This window comes from Myiozetetes cayanensis, unplaced genomic scaffold (assembly GCF_022539395.1).
Source record: "Myiozetetes cayanensis isolate MyiCay16 unplaced genomic scaffold, myiCay2020 scf7, whole genome shotgun sequence".
In the NCBI taxonomy this organism is placed as follows: Eukaryota; Metazoa; Chordata; class Aves; order Passeriformes; family Tyrannidae; genus Myiozetetes; species Myiozetetes cayanensis.
Window position 1 is genome coordinate 5622613 of NW_026087964.1, and position 23563 is coordinate 5646175.

General features: G+C 39.0%; 1 protein-coding gene across 2 annotated transcripts in view; it reads left to right on the forward strand.

Annotated features, from left to right (window-relative positions):
• The window catches only part of CFAP99 (cilia and flagella associated protein 99), a 52173-nt gene that overhangs the window by 25467 nt on the left and 3143 nt on the right, over window positions 1-23563 (forward strand). For both annotated transcript variants that reach the window (XM_050338540.1, XM_050338541.1), the window contains exons 7-14: window positions 3142-3222; window positions 6436-6501; window positions 7443-7502; window positions 11425-11513; window positions 13758-13962; window positions 15678-15819; window positions 16940-17091; window positions 18870-19075. In XM_050338540.1, coding sequence (XP_050194497.1) covers window positions 3142-3222; window positions 6436-6501; window positions 7443-7502; window positions 11425-11513; window positions 13758-13962; window positions 15678-15819; window positions 16940-17091; window positions 18870-19075 — 1001 coding nt within the window. The remainder of the gene's footprint in view (window positions 1-3141; window positions 3223-6435; window positions 6502-7442; window positions 7503-11424; window positions 11514-13757; window positions 13963-15677; window positions 15820-16939; window positions 17092-18869; window positions 19076-23563) is intronic.

A 23563-nucleotide genomic window follows, 5' to 3' on the forward strand; every position in this document is an offset into this window, starting at 1 on the left:
AAATGCAGTGGGAAGTGAGCTTGGAAATCATAGATTTGGGCATTATCTGCCACCTTGTATTAGCACTTCAGGTTTTAAATAATACATGCGTTGAATGCTCTTAGAAACCATTTACATCTTAGGATGGCAGAGCAATTTAATGGTACTGTGTTATATGGTTAATGGGATTTTACATTGAAATAGCTTAATACCAGGCTCTGAAAAACTGCATTTAATAACTACTTAATCAGTATAGGAATGAGTCATGTTGCTGTCATTTTAGAACCTTTATGCTGTGCAGCCCCTCTCAGAATAAATTTGCTTTAATGCAGATGCATTTAGTGGAGTTCGTTTATGTTGTTAGGATTATACTAAATTTGGTTTACATTCTGGCCAGGTCTGCAAATTTAAAGCTTGTGTGAATCTAAAACCAACAGTGTAGTAGTGACACATGTTGTACTCATTTCTGTGCCTATCTCAGCAAATTAAGCTTCACTTTAATTTACCATATTGGTACCAGTATCACCATTTTACATCCTGAAAGGAAGAGACTGAAAAGACAAGCTCAGATGGCAAGGGTCAGTAAAGTGAGTGTTTATTTTTGAAATTTAACAATGAAACAACTCACTCTAAATGTTTGGTGTAAATATCATAAATTCTTGCCTCCACTGGCCTTTGCACACAAGCACGTGGATGCAGACACAGGTAAGCACATATGCACTCACACATTCATAAACACAGTTCTGCAAAGGAGTGCTTTACCTCGAAGTTTGCAAAGGAGACAAATAGAGACAGGTGCTTGAACGTGATAACATGCAAAATTATTTGGACACATTTAACTTCCTTGGATATCTTGGCTCAGAGTGCCAAAATAAATCCATTCTTTTAATATCAGCACTATACTAGAACAATAAGATTATGCGATGATTTTATCTTTAGATTTTCATGAGACCAATAATATATTTTAAAAAACAAAAATGCTGCACCAGGATGTTATTGTCTCACCTTTCAGGCAAATTTAACGTATTTTTTAGATATTTTCCTTATTATTTCAGCTGTACTTCATGAATGAAATTGCTGATTGTTTAAAATAATTAAATGGGTGAAATAATTTAAGTAATACAGAGGATTTTGTTTGCAAATATACAGACCAAACAATAGATTTATGATCTTCTTATGTATAAAAATAGAAACCCTTAATACAATAGCATTGCACTAGCTTGTCCTTGTCTACCTTTCAACAATAACTTTTAAAAAATAAAGGAGTGATGAAAGTTCAAAGCAATTCTTCCTTAAATTTCTTGTGGTACCTACTCCCAAAATAAACCTCTGGTTAAGGGATATCCACACAGCCTGTGTGAGCCTGACCACTGGCTGGAGAGGGAAAGCAAGGTTGCCATCTTACTGCCAGCCCCCTCTTTTCACATTTGGATTAAGTAGGTACAGTTTGGCCTTTTTGATCTCTCTGTTGCTGGAATTTACAATTTACTTACAGTGACTTCTTATCCTCTTCCAGCAACTGGGTAATTGCTAGATTGTCTGTCTGCCTGCCTGGTACTCATACCATGGTGTCTGAGGGCTAAATTACCAGGCTAAGAACATTTTTGAAAGAGAGCTGATTGAAAAGTCTCCTCCTTAAATTACCTGGCATAAGCATAGCTGTTTCTGAGGAGAGATTTTCAGCTTACACTGGCAGATGAGTGCAGTTTTGCAGGTAAAGCACATGACTAGGAAGAAGAGTGAAATAAACTGATACTCACTGCGTGTGCAACCCTTTGCAAATCCTCCGGGCTTTAATTTCTCCGTCTATGAAAGCAGAATAAAAATTCTTAGATACTGCTGGGAAATACATTCATTTCTACTTCACTTAAAAAGCTCACAAAAATACTTGAGCAGTCTCAGCAGTGCATTTAATTGCTAGCTGCTTCTGTTTGTGTATTTGTTGTAGCTGCAGATACAGATGTCACATAGCAAAGGCAGTGAAAAGTCACAGAATCACAGTCCATCAGACTCATGACTTTTTGAAAGCACAGCTCTTTATATAGTCCAATAAAGCTAGATGGGATTCACATGTTCCCTAAACTGATCTCCAGTACAATACAGATTATACATTTTCTCCCTTAATTCTTTAATTAGTGTTGTAACTTCTAATTGATCTAGAACATTTTTAGCAAGATAAACATTTAAGTAAATGCCCACTAAACTGTCAGACTATCTCACCCACATAGGAAGAAGACATTGAGTCTTTTTTCAGAGTTTGCTCTGGGCAAAATTTATTACTCAAGCAAATCTCGAAATCTCCCCAAAGTCCCTCGTCTCCTGTTGATCCCTATGACAACCATACAGTCAATTTCCTGGTCATTTTAGCTGTAGCATTTTCTGATGTGTGAATGCCTTCCTAAATATTTGACTAATGCTAGGAGGGCCCTTCCAGTCCTCTGCCTTCAAACATTTAATCCACATCTCCAGTGGAGGAGGTGTGGATTAAATGGAAAGGCCTAGAGGAAAGGCCCATTTTGCCCAGTGGATGTTTTCCAGCAGTGGCTAAACACAGATGTCTGGGAAGACCAGAGGGGTGGGTCAAGCATTGCTGCTGCTTTCTCCACCTACCTTCTCAGTCTCCCACCATTTCAGCTCAAGGACTTCCTCAGTTACAATGAAGTTCCTGGGTATTTATTAAGCTCCAGAGGATTTCTCTTCCCTAAACTCCATTGGAGTCTCTGTAACTTGTTGCTTCTGGTGCTGAAGAGCTCCACAGCTTAACTTTATTCAGCTGCCCTATGTGGCTGCCAGTGCAATGAAACTGGAGTTTATGAGATGTCAAACAGAACTGTTCCCATTCTGGCAACATTTTTTTCCCCTTTGACAGGGCCTAGAGGACTTGCTATTGCTTTAGACTTTCTTGTACTAGTTTCAAATTTTTCTTTCATTTGACCAGAGATTATATTACATTAGACAGGACTGAAAAGCCTGGGTAGTTCCAGCTAATTGGAATCTGTCCCTGTCTTCTACACTGGCACTAATAGAAAAGAATCAATATTTAAAAAATAACTGCTGCTGTTCTATGGTAAAAGTGAATGTGTTTTTTTTCTTCCCCGCAAGAATGTTTCACTTGGAGTGCTTTATATCCTATGTTCTAGAGATTTTTCTCTTTTAATATAGGTTCCTCCAAGCACCTACAAACCTCCAAAGGAAATAAAGCAACTAGAAGAAATCAAGGAAAAAAATTTCCAAAAAGCAAGTGTAAGTGTATTATGTTCTTGTTCTACTCTTTCCTTTCCTCTAAACTCGTTCTTCTTTATTGTTCCATCTTCACAGGTCTTAGAACTTTATCTGAAACATATCTGCTTTTGCACCTAAATTTTGCACCTTGTGGCTCTTTCTCTATAGAGTCATGAAGTTTGTATCCTCTATTCTGTTCTATCACCCTCTTCCCATCTTCTTTATTTTATTATTAATTATCTGAGACAAGGTCCACCTTTTAGTCACTGTACAAGTAGCACATGAGAAATTTTGCAAGTGGCCATGTAAGGCAGCAAAAACATGATTACTTTCTTGTCTTCTCAATCTTGAAGTAGTTTGATGGTTCTTTTACTCCCACAAGAAATATGGATATTTAAAGTATTTCATTATTAATTAAGGCTTCAAATTACAAAATATGTTCAATATTTTTGTTTTTTGTAGTAACTGATAAATAACCATGTCATCATCCACTGTTTTAAAATATCAGCAGATTCTGACTTCTTTTTTTGTGCAGACTTCATACTCTTTCCTTCAGCAGCTGAGAGAGTGGGAAGTCACCCTGGTTTGTACATGGTCTGTGTGTTAAGAGAGCAGGAAGAAGGGAGGCCTGGAAAAATAACAGATCTAGTTATTTTATCCAAACTTTGACACAAATCTTGTTCAATGATTTAGCTCCTGCAATAGTTAAAGCAGATTGTTATCATCTTCTCCTTGGAAAGGAATTAATTAAATGTCCGTTTCCACTTTCTTTCTCCCTCCCCACACTGCAGTCACCATATCCAATTAAATAACAGTATAAGCTTGATAAAAGGTATTGCCACGTGACTCATTTTAACTGCACTCTCACGCCTCCATTCTGAAAATGCCTGACTACTTTTCACTGGCCAGTACAAGTCCATTCATTGCTGTCCTGGGCTCTCCTCATGTCCTTGGGAAAGGGGCATTGGATTCTGTTCCAAAACTATACTAAGTGCTTTAATATGGGATAGATTCTAGAGGGATAAACTTTGCATTCCTTTTGCTGGTCTATCACATTACCTATGCTTGATATTTCATTATAAAACAATAAAACATTATTTTTTATTCTTTTGTTATTTCCATATTGTGGAGGAAGCACATCTCTATTTGTCTGTGTGCTTATTTGTACATTACAAACTTCTTAGAGAAAGAAGGAAGGAAGAGCTAAATATCACAGTGCCTAAATTGTCAAAAATCTGTGGCAACTATAAATCAGTTTACAACAGCCATATTCTTCAGTAGTATTATTCATTCTGCATGAATACAAGAAACAAAGGAGAACCACCGCAGAAATTATAGCTGCAGTAACAGCAGCTTTTTCCGCCTCTAGAAATGTTATAAAAGGCATCCAAAGCATTCACAAAGGTCAGTTCCCTAGACTGATTGCAAAGCAAGCTGAAATGATATGTCCTAACAGAAATACGCATGAAAAAAGCCATTTGTTTCGTAGCACTTTGGAAAAGCTGTAGCTGTCATCATAAGACCCATGTCTGAGCATCTGTGAGGAGTGAGAACTCTGGAAGCTGCACTCCAGACAGTTATGGAAGTGCTGATGTTATCAGCTCCTGCCCAGAAAGCCATTAGGAAAATCTAATCTGTGTTTCGCAGTTCTGATTAGAAATCTGGTTTACAACCAAAGGAAATATACAAAAACTAGAAACATGGTTGCCTGTGCTTCCCCTTTTAAAATGACGGGGGGAATTACTTCCAGAGGTGTGCCCACTGGAGCAACCCCTGGTGCTGTGATCCCCTGATCATAATCTTCTAATGTAACTCAAAACCAAAGCCACTGTTTGTCAAGCTGTGTGGAAATAGTTACTACCAATGGTACTCATGTGCCATGGACAACTGTGATGCTTTTCAGCTGAAATCTGGATGAGCGACATCTTTCATATGGATGGACCTATCAAAGGCCTGATGCCCTGTGCAGAGGATACAACCATGCAGAACTGTGTAGGAAATCAAGAGTTCCTTACTTCAAGTCTTTAATCAGGAATGAAAATTCATATAAATACTAAGTCAAGCTTTCAGGGTCCATCTTGGGGCCAGTGTTATTTAGTGTCTTCACTGATGACACAGATGAAGGGATCAAGTGCACCCTCAGCATATTTGCTGATGAGTGGTACAGTTGACACTCCTTAAGGATGGAATGCCATCCAGAGGGACCTGAAGAGCTCAAGAAGTGGCCCATGGGAATCTCATGAGGTTTAACAAGATGAAGTGCAAGGTGTTGCACCTGAGTTGGGGCAAATCCCCTGTATCAACACAGGCTGGGGGATGAACAGATTGAGAGCAGCCTTGCTGAGAAGGATTTGGGGGTGCTGGTGGATGAGAGGCTGGACATGAGCCAGCCATGTGCACTTGCAGCTCAGAAAGCCAACTGTGTCCTGGACTGTATCAAAGCAGCAGGACTGTGGACAGCAGAGAGAAGGAGTGAATTCTGCCCCTCTACTCTGCTCTGGTGAGACCCTCCTGCAGTGCTGCATCCAACTCAGCACAGGAAGGACATCGACCTGCTGGAGCAAGTCCAGAGCAGGATCACCAAGATGATGAGAGGGATGGAGCACCTCTCCTATGAGGAAAGGCTGAGAGAACTGGGATTGTTCACCCTGGAGCAGAGAAGGCTTCGGTGAGATGTAATTGTGGCCTTCCAGTGCCTGAAGGGAGCCCACAAGAAAGACAGAGAGAGACCTTTGACAAGGATGTGTGGTGACAGGGCAAGGGAGAATGGCTTCAAACTGAAAGAGGGTTAGGTTTTGATTAGGTGTTAGGAAGAAATTCTTTCCCGTGAAGGTGGTGAGGCACTGGCATGTGTTGCTCTGAGAAACTGTGGATGCCCCATCTGTGGAAGTGTTCAAGGCCAGGCTGGATGTGGCTCTGAGCAACCTGGTCTAGGGAAAGGTGTCCCTGTCCATGGCAGGGCGGTTGGAACTAGATGACCCAAGCCATTCTAGGATTCAGTGAATAGACCCTGAGATTAGCTTAGTTGGTTAGAGCACAGTGCTAGTGCCAAGGTTGCGGGTTTGATCCCAGCAGGGGCCACTCATGAGTTGGACTCGATGATCCTTGTGGGTCCTTTCAAACTCAGAATATTCTGTGAAAAGAGTGGTCAGGGCTGCAAGGCTTTTTGAGACAAAATTATTCTTAGAGAATTTAAATGTACCACACTCTTTAAGTTAATTGTTGTAATTGCAGGATCTGCTCCTGAAAGCAAATACTGACCGATTCAGGTGTGCAACCATGAAGCCTGAAAAGAGAGAGGTATGCTACAAAATACTTTCCTACCTAAAAATCCCCCAGTATGACTGGAGTATTTAAAGATATCTCAGAGTATCTGAAAAATTATATTTATTTATGCTTAGGAATTGTGTGGTATGATTTATAGCTGTACTGTCATTTCACATCCATATACCAACATTTGCCTCATTGGATGCATAATGCACAACCCCCTTTTCTTCTGGTGCTGCTTTATTATTCTCCTAATTATGAGACAATCAGCCTTTCTGTGAAACTCCTCCAACCAGTCTCCAAGCTGGCAATAATTCCCTAAATCCACATATTATTTTTCCATTAACTCATGCCACAGAGCAGCCAAGCTGAGGGAATAACAGTCCCATTCATGCAGAATTCTTGCTTTGGTTGATTCCCAGCTCGCAGTTATGTCACCAAGCTATGTATGTAATATATGCATTTCAGCATCACTGCTGCATATTCTATTCACTGTGTTCATCCCCATGATACCAGACAGTTTCACATCAGTATCTATAGCTAACATGATAAAATTAAATTAATAACCATCAGTAGAATTCTACCACTAATTAATTATTTCATGAAGTGTGCATTGACACCCTATTTTGTCCTACCAGTATTTATTTCAGATGAAAGCTGAATTTATTCATATATATAAGTAATATTTCATAGTCAAACACAGCATCACTGTTACTTCTTAGCCTTATCTTAGTCAATAAATTTTAGTTAATATTTGGACCTACATTTGTATTGGTCATTTGATTTTAAATTTTCCCTCTTAGATTGGGGGTACATAGCAAGTTTTTGTGCATATAACAATTCTGAAATATGCCCCCTATGTATTTGTTACTCTAGATGAATATTCAAGTGTTATTTTTGATAAATATATTTTTTGCTGAATAATTGAAAATCTGTTTCTGAAATGAAACCACGTATTTTGGTTTGAACTGCAGAGCACACATGACAGTATGAAGAGTAAACCAGCATTCCGGGCTCAGAAGATCCAAAGTAAGGTAAGAAACCTTTAAGGAACTGATGTTAGATGTACTTGAAAATTTTGGAGTGAAAAACAGGCAAATCCTGTGCTGACGCAAAATCTCTTGGAATCCATGTTTTTACGCTAAGCTCTGTTACCAGGAGCATGGGATGGATTGGTCTGTGGCTCATAGATTTTGTCCTATGCACCATGGACAATCCACAAAGAAATGGTCAGGGAGCAACATGAGTGTGGCTGCTCCAAGAGAAATAAGGAGCCACAGGTAATGAAAGCACAGGCAGTGCCCTCACCAACCAGGACACGGTATCTGAACGTGGCTGGGGGGTGGCAGTGACAGGTTCTGCTGACAGCAAGTCACGCTGAGACAAAGCAAGGTAACAGGGCAGGTCTGGAGTCTGCCCTGGAAGTGCATTCAGGAGATGAGGCTACAACAGCAACCTGTGCCCATGACAGCAGGAGACAGAACGGGAGAGCCAGCCAGGAGTGGAAAAAATCCCAGCACAACGGGAAAGGACTGAAGCCCATATGTGAGCTTGAGTGGGGCTCCCAGACCAGTGAGCAGAGGGTGTGAGTGGAGCTTCCAGGGCAGGCTGGTCAGGGTGATTAAAACCTGTTGGTTCCCTGAGGGCTCTGGCAGGTAAATTGTGTGCAGTTGCACCATGTAACCATATTGCCTTAACAGTGTTTTCAGTAACAAAGGGAGAAGATTTTACATAATATGGTGAGAACTGAGAATCATCCCCAGGAAAAAAAAAGCATTGTAAACCCTTGGGTTAAGAACTCAGCATAAGGACAGAAGAATCTTGCATCAGTAAATCACTGTTTCAAAATGAGATCCTAAAGAATGCTGAGCAATCATTCCAGCTAATGACTGTCTGATACACAATGTACAATCAGGCTGGGTGTTTGTCTTGTTTCCTTCAGACACACACTGAGGTTATGAAATCCACTATACTGATTGCTTCTTTTCTAGGATTTCCAAGGGTCAGGGAATTGTAAACATGGAAAATGGGCTGTTCAGCCTTAGTGGTGTAACACATGAAAACTCACGTTGCTGTTTCTGCAATAACTGTACCACAGATGATCTTCAGGCTTGTGTTTGTTCAATCTGTCACCTTTCATTTGTTTCAAGCTCATATGCAGAATAATTTAAGGTGGAAGCTGTGCTTGTATCATGATCTCAAATATCTTGTGAGCAGGTCTGCCTGTGTATTTAGGGACAGCTCATATATACCCTGAAAAGACTGTTTGGGGAACTGGGCATCTGGCAAGTATTTCTGAAGCCGATCTGGCATTTATCACATACCAGAGTTATCTTTAATAACAGTATCAGCTACTCAGTCTGCTTGCTTGTAGTCCAGCAACATTTAAATTACAGGAAAGTAGAAAGATCTCAGTTCCTTCTGCACAAAAAAGAGGAAAAAAACCCCCAAAACAGGAAACATTTACATGGTTAACTCAACCACACATAATCTGTAATTATGTGGGCTCATTTCAAAACTCTATATATTCCACTGCTTTTTCTGATAATATAAAGCCTTAGTATAGACTAATGAGAGTCAAACCATCTGCCCAGATTGCATAACAAAAAGATATGGATCTGGCATATTCTGGCACTGATCAGGGCCACTTCTAAAACCTGCTAGTGTCTCCTCTAGAAGCATAATCAGTTTTATCTTGTCTAAACACATTTGCCTTAAAGGTTGGTTGGGTGATATTCAAGATGCTGCTGTAACTTTCAAGAAGAGATAGACATATTGCTACTGACTTCTAAAATACTTTCTATTCCTGTTGCCTCCTGCCTGTACAACTCTGTGAGTAGGCAAATCCCAAGAGGAAAGTTTATCCAAGATGTATAAATAAGATTATAATCTATCTTCAAATTAATGAAATTATGTAATGTTTTAACCAGCAAGTATTTTCCTTTCCTCTTTTTAGAACACCCACACTATATTAAATATATTTTTTTTCATTCGAGACACATTTATTATGTGCAGCAGCAACTATTCTCTTGCTCTTCCAAAGTATCCATTCATCCTTTTCAGTGGGAGAATGAGGCAGTACAAATGCATCATCACTCTGTCTCAGTCTGCCTCTTGCTCATATCAGGCCTTGCTCATTACATATTTATTGGTTTTGGTGAGCTATTGCATGTTCATTAAGTGGCAACAGTGAAAACAATTTTTTTCCACAAGAACTAGAGTTTTCTTCAATTTTCCCAATTATTTCCATTTTCTCAACTTAAAAGAAAGGAACATATCTCATGACAGGAAGAGAATGAGTAAAATTCAGAACTTCCTTGATACTATATGACATAGAAGAATCTATTCAGTTATTTTACTCATGCCTGCCTGCATATACCTTGGGAGTCCTAGTTATTTTTACCATATTGCCATATTTCTGTTTCTTTGTTATACAGGCATATTTCTGGTCAATAAATTGCAAAACTGAAGCTAAAGGTATTTCCATAATCATTCTTAGTTCAGTTCTCTATCCAAATTATAGCTGGTAAATACCAAACATGAAACCTGTATGCAGATAATCGCCAAAAATATGAAAATTTCTACATGTGTCAGAGAAAATGTCCTAAGTTGACATTTTTTACACAGTAGAGTACATAAAATACAGTCTGGCAAGTGACTGTTCATATAATGCAGAACACTCTGAGATGTGTTGAGAAGCAGACCAAAAGGTAGAACATCATTAGGCATTAAGAAGAGTAAGTATAGTGGGTCAAACAAAAAATAAAATACATTATTTTTGATTATTTTCCTGTGTTCTTCAAACTATCAAAATTTTGTCAAGAAACAGACAGGTATTTAACTTCTGTGCATTAAAATATGCCATCTATGTAAAAACATCCTAATTCTACTTAGTGAATTTCTGATGGAATGTGTTTTCTATCCTCAACCTACCTAATTAATAGAAATTATGAAACATGCTTTTTTCCAGTTAGCTCATGTATTTCAGGAGACTGCAGCGCATACTTGTGCATACAATATTTGCAGTATGTAGCTCGAGTGATTCTGTGCATCTGTTTCTCAGCCACTCATTAAGTTCTTAATTTGGAATTTAAATACATGTTTTAATTCTGAACACAGAACTTGTCTGGATTTAAGTCAAATGTGTTATGATTAAGCTTTGTTTTCTGCAGGAGTGATCCCAGTTTTTATGCCAGCAGCAGTGCTTTGCCCTGGTTCAGATCAGGTCTCTTACATGTGTCTGCAAAGGTGATCCATTTTTCCAAATAGCCTCCTTGTGCAGGGAACAATTTTAGCTGGCAGAGAAGTTGTTCCCTTCCTCCCTCAGTATTTAGAGGTTGTCTGGTAGTCAGTCCTAAGGCAATACTTTGAAGAATTACAAAGCAGCCACAGGGTCTAGTCCAAGGTACACCATGAGGCCTGAAAGTCGCTGAGACCTGTACCTCGCTTCTTCCATCTAGAAAATGGATTTGGCAATGGGTGATGCCAGTTGTCTTGGAAATACAAGTTATAATAGTGATTATTTATGAAATGCCTCTGAGGCCTTCCTATGAAAGATGCTGCTTATGTTTTACTCGAATGGTTTTGGGTAACTGACTGTCTTTCAGAGAAGAGGTTTATTGTCTTTGTCCGAAACAGATGGAATCCCTTCGCAGTGTGTATATGAGCACGGGAAGATATGAAGGGAAGTGAAGACATTCTATGGGATTTGACATGGTCCAGGAGTGATTACAAATTTATAATCCACTTGGGGGACTTTGCTGATTTCTTAAGCAGCTTGAGTGGTTTATGAACAGCATGCAATTTCATTGTGAATGTCAGATTAATGCTAGATGAATGCTTTAAGCAAAATTTATGCTGCCTTGGGTCAATTTATTTAACCCACTGAAATGTTTTTATACTCTGTTTTACGGTTTACATTACTAACAACAGTATATACATTCCCTTTCCTGACAGATTGACAATATACCCATTAAATTAAACACTGCAGCTATTTTGAGGGAGGGTGCCCTCTATCAGAGGAAAATGGAAGAAGAGCTCAAGAGGTATGACCACTCTCCTTCTAGGATTACTTTTCACATCCCTGGATGTGGGATAATTAACCACATTCAAAATATAAGTAAATTACAGGTAAACTAAACTAATGGATCTGTTGTAAGCATTAGGAACCTACTCTATAAAGACAGTTGACAAATAAAGACAAAGTGGGTTGAAAAAAAAGTCTACATTAAAGTAATTTTTTTTCTGTAGATGCTGTACAGTGTGACTGTTCTGATTCAGCACTCTGGTTAGAGTCCACTTGCAAAGTCCAACAGGGATCACTTCTATATTGATTCCGATTCTCTAGAATAAATAATGACCCAACTACACATCTAATTCTGTGTCCTTCACAAAGGTGCATCTGTAATAAGCCAAATGATTTCATATATCTCCATCTTCTTCAATGGTTGTGGTCAACTACATGCCAAGTTTGATACTTTGACTTGTTTATGTGTATATAAGAATACCTGTTCATTTCTATCACAGTAAGATATGTGCTGCTCCTTGAGGCAAGGTAAGCCAGGAGCTGAGGGTGACAGCAAGGCATTGCAGGGACAGTGTCCTCACTGCCAGCAGCTCAGTTCCACATTACCCTGGCAAGGCAGGGAAGCAGATCCAGTGACAGACAGCAGGGTCAGCCAAGGGCCCAGGGATTGCAGGATGAGTCCAAAGTGACGAGTCAAGGCCGAGGTCCAGCCAGGAAACCGGGTCAACAAGGCAGGGTCAGCAAGGCCCTAGGCTGGGTGCAGGCAGACCTGCAGCATAGCTTAGACAAGGCTTTTAACACTGGCTTAAATGTGTCTCCTGAGATGAACCTCTCCACACACAGCAGGCCTTTTCATAGCTCTCCCTCACACAGTTCTTTTCCCTCAGCCCAGTCCCGTGTTACAGGGTCACACTGCAACACAGCTGTCTTTGAACACAAGCACTGAATTGTGGGCAGTGCTGGTGGGGTGGGAATAAGAGGTTGCAGGTCCTTTTGGTTCACTTAGGGCTCCAAGAAATCCTGACATAAGGATTCCTCTGCCAAGGAATCATTATTCAGCAGGGCTGGTTTTCAGAGGATGTTAACTAGGGAGAGGGTGCCTCCTGGATGGCCACTACAGATTGTATTCTGTAACTAGAATTGCAGAACATTTTCACAAAAAATTTTAACGAAGATTAAACCTCTGTCATGTCATCTTGATTTAGTATTACTTCTAAACCACCTGACTTACCAGGCTACATACTAAATACTGCTAGCATATTAAGTCCTAGAATGACTGTGTAAGGTTGGACTTGGTCCTTTGACCTTTCAGGTTTTGGTATATGCATCAGGATTTTATCAGTAAGATATTATACATCACTCAGGTTCTGTGACTATCTATGTATGTACACTGAGGCTTTTCTGTATTACATATGATACTGTTCACTCTAGCTGACAGAATTTGTTCTACTCAGCAAAGGAATTGATTTTCCCTGCAACTATTTTACATTAATGAGTTTAATCTTCAGCTGCATTTAACACACAACAGATATAGATATATAGAGATATATAGAGATATGTATATATATGCACACATATATATGCATTGGGGAGCAGCAGTAAGATGCAATTCACTGTATATTTGTCTTTGCCCTAGTTATTGGCTCATTCCCTCCTCTGCTGCAGGACTTTGATGGGCCTGCCCCAGGGCTTTGCTATGCTTTTCTGTCTCAGCTGAGCACAAAAAATAAGAACGTGACTTTGCTTAATAGCTAAATACTTCTTTGCCTCATTACAGCAACATTATTTAATTGACAGAATGCAAAACAGAAACAGAATTAAGCAGCAGTTTTTAGTTCTCTGCATTAAAGTTGCCAAGAAGATTGCCAAAGAGAAAAGTTATTTGTTATTTCTACCTGTAAGGAAAGCAATCCTATGAGAAAATATTCATACCTTCAGCCTGATTCTCTCTGTTCCTTATGAGAATCCATACGTAGCTAAAGTTTGCCCTCTCTTGGGGCTTTGTTTAACTGAAAACTTTCAGGTCCATGCTCTCATGCACTTTCTTCCCTTCTGGCTTTCTCAGGCTTTCCTCATAGCGGGAACACCCCTTAGACTGGAGTTAAAATGTATCTGCCAAGTGACTTTGTGATGACCGACTTTTCTCTCAGCAGAGATCAAACCCTTCCTATCACAAAAAAACTACCGGAAATGTTTTAAGAACCAAGGAAGGGCTGCAGAGCCAGATCCCTAGAATAGTATGCTCTTCTTTTCTCTCTTGTAGAGTGGAAAATTTGGAACAAGGGTTTGGAGACCCATCTGAATTCTTGGAATGGCAAAAACAGATGCGTGGAAAAGATTTGGAAGAACAGCTGGCTGAAATAGAGTGTAGGAGGCTTCAAGGGAAACTGAGTCATGAAGAAGCAGTTCTAGCCCGTCAGAATGTAATTCAAGAAAATAAGAAGAAAGCTGATCTACTGAGGGAAGAGGTAATGCATACAGAGATGCTCAAATTTTGCTTACTTTTCATCAGTGTAAAACATACCACAGATAATACCTCCTATAAGAAGGTGTAAAAATTCAGTGCAGCCTCTTTACTCACTGAAGTCTGCAAAGAAAGGAAAAATAGTGCTATAAGTTCCAGATACAGCAGTGCTTGTACATTTAAGTATTTTTATAAGTGATTGATTTGATTGATAACACTTAAGAAGTAAATTGAATAAAAGCAGAAGGTTAAAGCATGCTCCCCTATATTCACATCATTATGGAAATCCCTTTTGAACAGATACTGAGATATAAAGCACCATTTGCAATGAAATCGATAAAATATAGGACCAATTTCTTTATCTTGTTAAAATGAGAGCCACAAATATGAAAGTATTTTTTTCTTAAACTGTTATAATTCAATTGACTTCATGTTATCTGACATGCCTAGGTCTCTCTTAGGGCAAAATTCAGGCAGAGAACACTCTTTGGATCCATCTATATGGAAAACCAAGTATTTTTGCCAAGAAATAGTTTCACACAGTTTTTGATCTGCCAAATCAGTTTCCCAAAAGCATTGCTATATCTTTTCATTATTTTCCCAAACTTGCATTACATTTTGCCAGTGCTTTTCCTGTAAACTATACAGGTGATCAATAATCAACATATACTATAGATTTTAACCTTTTCATAGCCACTATCACAGCCATTTCTTTTCTATTAGTCCAGTTTGTTGCTATGCCCTGTAGGGCAGTACTTGTCTCTTGACCATCTCTCACAGATGTCTCTCTTCAGTGTCTCAGCAACATAAGATGGGACAGCAAATGTACAAAATTTTCATGAAGACCATGTTGCAAAAGGGAAACTTGCTTAATGAGCTCCTTTTCTGCCCTGTAAAATCTTCTGATCTTTCTTTTGGCATTGAGTCTTCGTGTTTGTTTAGACAGACTGTAGCAAGTGAACCCTACTATATTCAAGTGCATAGTGTGATCACTCACACTCATTCCAAAATTACTGCAGTTGTTATGTTCAACTCAATTTCAGGGTATATGTGTTTTATTTGTTAACAGAAATGTCCCAATATGAATAGGTTTGGGGATGTGCAAATAAGATTTGCTCTCCCTTTGCCTGTCAACAGATGCCATCAGGGCATTTCACCCACATGCAGATCTGTCCAGACACACTCAGCACCAACAGCTGTCGTGCTGACCTTCCTCCTCCCTTTAAAACTCTGGTCTTACATCTAAAACAGAAAGAACAGCAAGGAATCTAGTCTGGGAAAATCCATTTTCCTGCTTCTTGTTCCTTTGCTCTGATAAAGAAAGGAACGTGGTAGGCACAAGTGGGCTGTGTTACAGAGCTGTGGCTTAGGCCCAAGAAGATCCTGTAGGCACACCAACAGCTATATATTAGATTACCACACTTCTTGCTATCTCACAACCAGATCCAGAAATGGCTCTTTTTGTCTGCTTTTAGAAACACGTAGAAGGGAATCGTGGAAAATAGCGGCACAAATGACGTGGAGGGCAGTTGTGAGCAAATAAAACAGAGAAGGGAATTTAAATCTGTGTCTCTTTCTTGTCCCCAGCCAATGTCCTTTGCTACTTTTGTGGATGATGTAATAGTTTGAATCCAATTGTCCTTGCCCTGTTTCAGTGATTTGAGGTGCTGGGGTCACCAGTCATCAGGAGTTGTGTTCACCTCTTTGTTTGCAATTTAGAAAGCAGAGCTGATGCACCAGCATGCAGAGAAACGTCTACAGGAACAGAAAGAAATGAAAGAGCTGGCGGAGCAGGTCATGGAAGGACACAAGAATGTAAAGCAAGTAAAAACAAAGCTCCAGGAATACAAACAGCAGATAGGTATTTATATATTGCCAGAAAAAGGAGAGATGATGCTAAATGTCCCCAAATTACTTCACCTTTCTTTTAGTGGGCCAATTACAATTTTTGCAGACGGGAAAGTGAAATTGAGGGAAAGATCCAGGCTATACATTGCCATGAATGTATGAATATGAATTGCAGGAATAAGCTGGATAGATCAGAAATCCTAAGTCATAGGTCATGGGAATTAGTCTTTGTTTAAGTGAGAGAAATAAAGCACTAATATTCTGCAACCAGTTTTCCTTCCATCTAAAAGTAGCCCATGTGAATGACTCTACTTCTTGTCAAGTCATGAAGCTCAGATTCTTGGGATTTGTATCATTTTTACCTGGCAACTAGTGTGGAATCCAGAGAAAAAGATTGTACCTATTTAAAGAAAAGCCACCTTCTAGAAGGACAGTATCACAGGGGAGAAGGATGTAACACTTCCAAGACAGACCAATTGTTATGATGAAGGGAAATAATATTACTCATCCTCCATTATCCTTAAAGAAAATTCTTTGGTTAATGTATTAGCTAATAAAGCCCAGGCTGTGTCACTGATATGGTGTCCACATTTCAATGCAATGCCATGTTTAACATCTACTGCATGAACAGACTGGCTCTAGTTGAGCATATTCTGGTGAGCAGACTTTTCTCTGCTTGTGTACCTCCTTACTTGTATCCATGAGGGTTGAGGCACACAGAGGAGTGTTAGCCACTCCAAAATGGACTAGCAGAACCCACCAGCCTTTGCCATTCAGTGATTTCTAGGGTATACATAGCCTGAAAAACTATGAGTATTTTCTATTGTATAATATCCTTTCATTAAATAATGAAACAGTATGCACAGATGAGAACAGAAATTACAAAGCAGTAATTCAACGTGTCTGTGTATGTATACAGTGCATTTATGAGCTGAATAGAAGGATAGATAGTGGAGGTGGGAAGTACTCATTTGTTTCTCTAATGATTCCTCCCACCAATGCCAGACTGTTCCCTCAAGTACCTTCAGATCAGTATTATTATCATTATTCACAAATGCATATGAATTTTCCTCCAGATGGACTACTTGTTAAAATAGGAAACCAGCTAACAGAGATTAATTCTTATCTTTCAGCTCAGCAAGTTTCTGAAGAAAGTGGAGAACTTCTTCGGCAAGCTTTAAAAGAAGAGGAGGAGAAGGCTAAGAAAAGATATGAACTCATTCAACAAATACGAGCTCTTGAGTCTATACCTGGCATCAGACACAAGTTTGTTGACTTAACAGAGGTAAGCTCAAAAAGCAGAACTACTGTTTTTACAGAAATGTGCCCTGTAAATGTTTCATACATTAAGAGGAGTTGTGTACTGCATGCAATTATATCCCAGCCTGGGTGCATTAAGTACAATGTGAGCCCATAACACAAAAGTTAGATTTGAAATGGAACTTTCACAAACTTATAAACAAAAAAATTTTATCAAGAGCAATATTCTGATGGTAAGTGAAAACTTAGTTCCCTTGAACTGTCTTTGAATTTTGCCAACAGAATCTGGGTTTCCTGATATCTTACAAAAATAAACTGGCAAGTGATTACAAGATGTTCTATCCATATTAACAAATTCAAAGATTTGTCAGTCCTGGGTAAGAACTGAATGAACACAAAGGTTGGACTGAGGTATAGCTGTTCATATTGCAGGGGTGATAGGCCATGGTAATTAGCAAAATAAATTTCCTTTGCTTTTAAAACTGTCAACATTCAGGTATATGAAAGAGATGGTCAAGAGAACCCAAAACCTGCTGAGCTGTTACGTATGTACAGTGCAAATGACTTGGGTGAGTGTGTTTAAGTCTACAGGAACTGCATCCCAAACTTCTGTGGATGCACAACAACTGATACACCTGAGATTGGGCTTTGTAACACCCAGACTTAGGCAGCATCCAGGAATCTGTTACCACTAAATCAGAACCAGATTAGCTCAAAATACTCCTCCATTTTTCTTATCTACACTGAAAGAAGAATAACATGGAATAATATTAAATGACACTAGCAGTTTTAAATCACAGAATCCTTCTGTTTTAGTGGTTTTTTCCTTTCCTTTCCTTCACAAGTACTCAAATGAAGAACACAAAAAACATCCATGGCTAGTCCATGGTCTCACCAGTGCCCAGCACAGAGGGACAGTCACTGCCCTGGTCCTGCTGGCCACACTATTCCTGATAGAGGTCAGGATGCCATTGGCCTTCTTGGCCACCTGGACACACACACTGGCTCATGTTCACCTCCTGCTGACCAGCACCCCCAGGTCCCTTTCCCCCAGGCAGCTTCCCAGCCACTCTGCCCCCAGCCTGATGCACTGCAGGGGGTTGTTGTGACCCAAGCACAGGACCCAGGGCTTTGCCTCGTTGAACCTCAGACCACTGTCCTCGGCCCATTGATCCAGACAGTCCAGATTCCTCCGCAGAGCCTTCCTGCCCTCCAGCAGATTTGTCATCTGCAAACTGAGAGAGGATGCACTTGATCCCCTTGTCCAAGTCATCAATAAAGATGTTAAACAGGACCAGCCGCAGTACTGAGCCCTGAGGAACACCACTTGTGACCAGCCATCAACTGCATTTATTTCCATTCACCACCAATGATAAACAATAAATGACCATTTACTCTTCCATTTACCTGTGATGGTACCTATTTTTTAGTTTAAAGTCTGTTCTGGTTTTACACATTAAAAAAGAAAAGTAGTTTTGCGCCTTTTTAAAAATTCGAAAGCATAATTAAAACTAAAAGTCAAGTAGAATTTTTTTGAGAGCAAATATATTGTATTTATGATTAATCTTCTGTATATTTCTGTGTTTTTTCTTTAAATATTTTATGATCACACATATGAGAGATAAGCTCAACAGTTTAAAAACAGCTTTTAAATACCAGTAACTTTAGGGCCATCCCTATATTTTTGGAAGTCAGCATATATTCAGCATGCATTGGAACACAATCAAAATGTTCTGATTTTACTCATTTACTCTCCCCTTGGTATTTACAGTGTTATTTAAACCTATATTTCATGTTCCCTAGACTGGTGGCCATGGTTTATTTTGTGAAATGTCAATAGTGGAACTACGTGAACGCCTCGCTCTACTCAAAGAAGCACAGAAGGCAGCAGAGGAAGAGAAGAGAGACCAGATAATTCATGAAAAACAAGCTAAGGAACAACTTATTCTAGAAAAACTGGACCAGATTTCCCAATTCAGAGCAGAACTTGGACGAGCAGCTGCTTTAAAGTCAGTATAAAACAGCATGTGACATTTAAGACATTGCAACTTTGTTAATATTTTGCCAGCCCCTTGAGGAGAAGAACAAGCAGAGAGCAAAATAGTGCCCTTTTGTAAATCAGTATGACTTTTGTCGAGGATTACACTGGGGACAGGATTTCCTTTTTATTCTTGAGGATAATTTGCATCAGATTTAACAAATCTTTTTCATCATTTATGGTTGAAGACACTCCATAGGCTAGCATTGACAGTATTGCCCCAGGATTAAGAGCCAATAATATAAATTTAGAAAGAAGTTTTGCCTTTCTTCTGTTCCCTTTCAGCTAATCAGAACTAATTTGATGTTATTAGAATCATTCTAGCTTGCCACTTAAAGTGGTTTCTTGTTTTCATCTAAACCGATATTAGGGCTGTAGCTTTCTTCCTTGAATATCATCTGGAATGTCAAAAGGCAGGCCTTGTTCTAAAAGTTACAAATACTTTAGGAAGAATATTTTCTAAAAGCAATAATAAGTTATAAATTAAATATGGCAGTAGATCAAAGAAGAAATTCTTTGCTTACAGGGTCTCTGATCAAATTCTGCATTCATTATTCATATTTATTATTAATTATTATATTTATTATTCATTGTCATCAAGGATCCATAACTAACATAGATGCCTCACATATGCAGAACACAGGTCCCTTCCACAAAGGGTTTAGAATCTAAGTTAAAGCTATTTACAAATAAAGCTGAGCCTGTGTAAAAGACTAAAATATGGCACACATCTTACATCATTTTTACTGTATCTGGAATATTTGCCTCTGTTTTCTTGCAAGTTGTCTTTCACCTTTTCCCTTTTGTTGCTTTTGTTAGTCTTTGTCTTGCTATATTTATTTTGCAAACTGATTTCAGGGTGACATTCTGAAGACATATTTTATCAGGCTACAAACATATGTCTTTAGACATGTCTTAGATTCATGTTTATGGCCAAAGGTGGCTTCTTAGAGTTCAGTTCATGTTATTGATTAATCATCCAGTTCTAAATCTCAATTACAGAAGGCAGTACTGATGTATTGCTTTAACTAGTTTACACTAGTCTCAGCTCTAATTTGGTTTTTTGGTGATCTCCAGTTGATCTCCAAAGACTGGGGTTTTAGCATGTTAGTACTTAAGATAGTTTAATGAATTTAGTGAACGAATCAATAACTGCAGCTGCAGTAAATTGACTGCACAGATCAGTGACCCTCTTTTCTATGGCATTTATCAAGACAAGATTTTAAGACTTAAGAACTTGAAATGGAGTTGGAGCTGGAAATACACCCTCATTGCTAAGCACTCAATATTGTGAAACCCTGTGGGAGCAACTCCAGGCACTGCTTTCCAGCAGAGACACAAACTAGACATTGAGAACGTGTGTACTACCTGAAACCTGTTTCACCAGTAACTGCTTAAAGAATCATCTGTTCTGCTAGATGTGCAGTCTGTGAATTTTGTATAGGACTGGGTTCCTTTAAACTTTAAACTCTTTGGCTTAATTCGGACCTAAAGCTGTTCTGATCCTGAAATAAGCTATGCTTGAATGAGAAGCTAACTTTGATTCACTTCTTTGTCCTGTCATTTGAAATGTTTTTTAGAACAGAGCAGCATGCCAAAGATAGTAGAATCCAAATGAAGTTAAACACTAAATTTGCAAGCTTCTGGTCAGACTTATGATAAATAATACAGTGATTTTAACGGTGCCCTGTTTACTCTCCAGACAAAGAAAATATAGTGTTTCGTTATGGATGTTGTAAGATATTTGCCTTTCATGGCTCCCAGGCAATCTATGTATGAAACTTGGAAGACTATCCTATAAAGAGTATATAAAAAATACTGTTCTTTGGGAGTGTATTTCATGCATTTTCATCTAGAATCCAAATCTCTGGTGTGACTTCTGTTAATACAGAAATATGGCATGCTGGCCATAGCATTTACAAATGTTAGACACTTTGTTGCAGTTTTTATTTCTTTCTTGAATTCTGAAATATCTATCAATTCAGTGTGAGAGATTAATTGCTTGGGTTGTATTCTTGATACGCTGCACAGGAGATGTAAAAAGCAAATTTTTATGTTTATAAAGTTAAATCATTATAGGGATAGAATAGCAAATCTTACCAATGGTCCTCATAAGTTAGCCTTAGGCATCAACATAAAACTACATGTTTATATCTTAAATTGCATTATGTTGAAGGCTACTGCTAATCAGCTAAAGTCTGGCAGCTAAACTTTGCTAAGAAAAGTGCTTTAATGTCAGCTGGAGTTTAATCAGGGCCCTATCAAGCAGGTTCCTTTCAATGTCATTTACAAACAGACATCCATCAACACAAAAGGACCACATTGAGCAGGCCTACAGTGAGTTATATTAAACAGAATAGGAAATGGAACATGAAAAATTACTGAGACATCGGCCTTTAACAGACTGCAAGCCGTGACATCCATCACAGCAGTGGCTTTGTGAGTGCTTGCAGAACACTCAACAATGAACAGTGTATATGCAGGACGTCCCTTTAATTGCTGCAATTTCACACAGTTTGCAAATCAGCACTGGCATATGAAGTGGATGGACATTTGAGTTCTCAGATTTCAAACTTAAGCACCAGCAGATTTATGTGTGTTTGAATACACGCTAATTTACAGAGAAAGAGGACAAGCAGAAGGGAGGGTTATGGATGAATGGTTGTGATAGTCCTATCCAAGTAGAACAAACTTCCTAAAGCAGGAGTTCCCTGGAGTGTCCAGGTATGACTTAGGGGTTCAAAGGCCTTCTGGGTGAGGACTGGAGAATGGAGGCCCATCCTTCAAAACTCCTAAGACACTCTGGCAGCACAACCCTGTGGTAACAGCACAGAACTGAGGGAAGGGGCAAACAGCACATGGAGGGGGAAAGAAGTAATGGAAACGTGCTGTGCTATGGCTGTGTGTGGTTGTTGCTTCAGGACTTCAAAAACATAGCCTAGAATAACAAAAAAAAAAGCTGAATAATTAACAATATAAGGGACTTTGGTTTGGTACTTCACAATACTAGTGATTTCATTGATTTCACAAATTTAAGAAATACTTCATAAAATAGTCCCGTGTATGTTTGCAATAAGGAAGTTAAGATTTAGTTTCTCATTTCCTACTGCTGGTAATGGGTTCTTCACTAGCACTGAAACAGAAGGAGGAGATTTATCAGCAATGATGGATCAGAAACATAAAGATGTGAAGAGAGGCTGTAAAAAAAGCAAAGCCAGGCTCTTCTCGGTGGTGACCATTGAAAGGACAAGAGGAACATCAGGAAACACTTTTTACTGTGAGGGTGACAAAGCACTGGCACAGGTAGTCCAGAGAGGTTGTGGAGTCTCCATCCTCGGAGATGTTCAAAAGCCATCTGGACACATTCCTGTGCCACCAGCTTGAGGTGGCTCTGCTTGAGCAGGTTGGGGGTGGACAAGATGAGCCCCAGAGGTGCCTTCCAACCTCAGCCATTCTATGATTCAGGGAATGAACTTTGATTATACACCCTCATGATCTTTATTTCAAATGAGGAAAACACTTATGAATAAAAATCACTTCCCCACCTAAAATTAGGTGCTTAATATTTGATTGTTTTGGAAAGGAGTCAGATTTTGAGTGCTTAAATCCCTCACGTTAATAGAAAAATAGTAATCAGTCTAATAGTGTAGAGTTCTTAAATGTCACAATAATGACTGCCTTAACAGTGAACTGTTAACAGATACATTCACTTTACTTACTGGAGTACCTAAGAATTATATGGTGCAGGACAGAAAAGGGCAAGGAGGGAAGTACAGGGAGCCCTAGTCACTGAGACTGAGAGTATGAGGAAATAAAAAAAAATGTTTATTGCACTATAAGGGAATCCTGGTTTTGTTTTGGTTTGGTTTTTTAACAAAATGTGTTTATTGCACAAGACTCCATTTTGCAAGGTGAGGTTATAAATACAGTCCCAGCTGCTTAGGTTGATATTCTGGTCCCTAGAACAGTTAAGTCATCATTTTTACTCCATCTCCTACAAGTATTGAGTCAGTTAAGAGCTGTCATGCATCTGTCTATCTCTTTATACTTTTGATGCAAAGCTGGAGTTTGAAGTGCAAAACGTACTTTCTAGGAGAAATCCTCTGTGCAAATCTTCAAATCTGCCATTTCTTAAATACAGCAGATTTTTCATAAATTATCACATAATTTTCTATTGAATCTGGATAGGATTTTTCTAACTCTGGACTAGCCCTTTCTGACTGGCTGCTGCCTTATTTCCTTTGAAAATATGTGATATGAGGTGACAGAGATCATAAGAGATTTTTCTATCTTGAGTCCTGAAAGTTGTCAACTGACCATCACAGAAAAACAGAATTTTAAAATTTCGTTTTTCATTCCTTCCTCTCTTGGAGTTGCTGTTATGATATGGTGTGGCAACTGAAAATCTGTGGGATTGGCAGCTTTTTGGAATAGTGTAGATGACTGGCACGTGACTTCC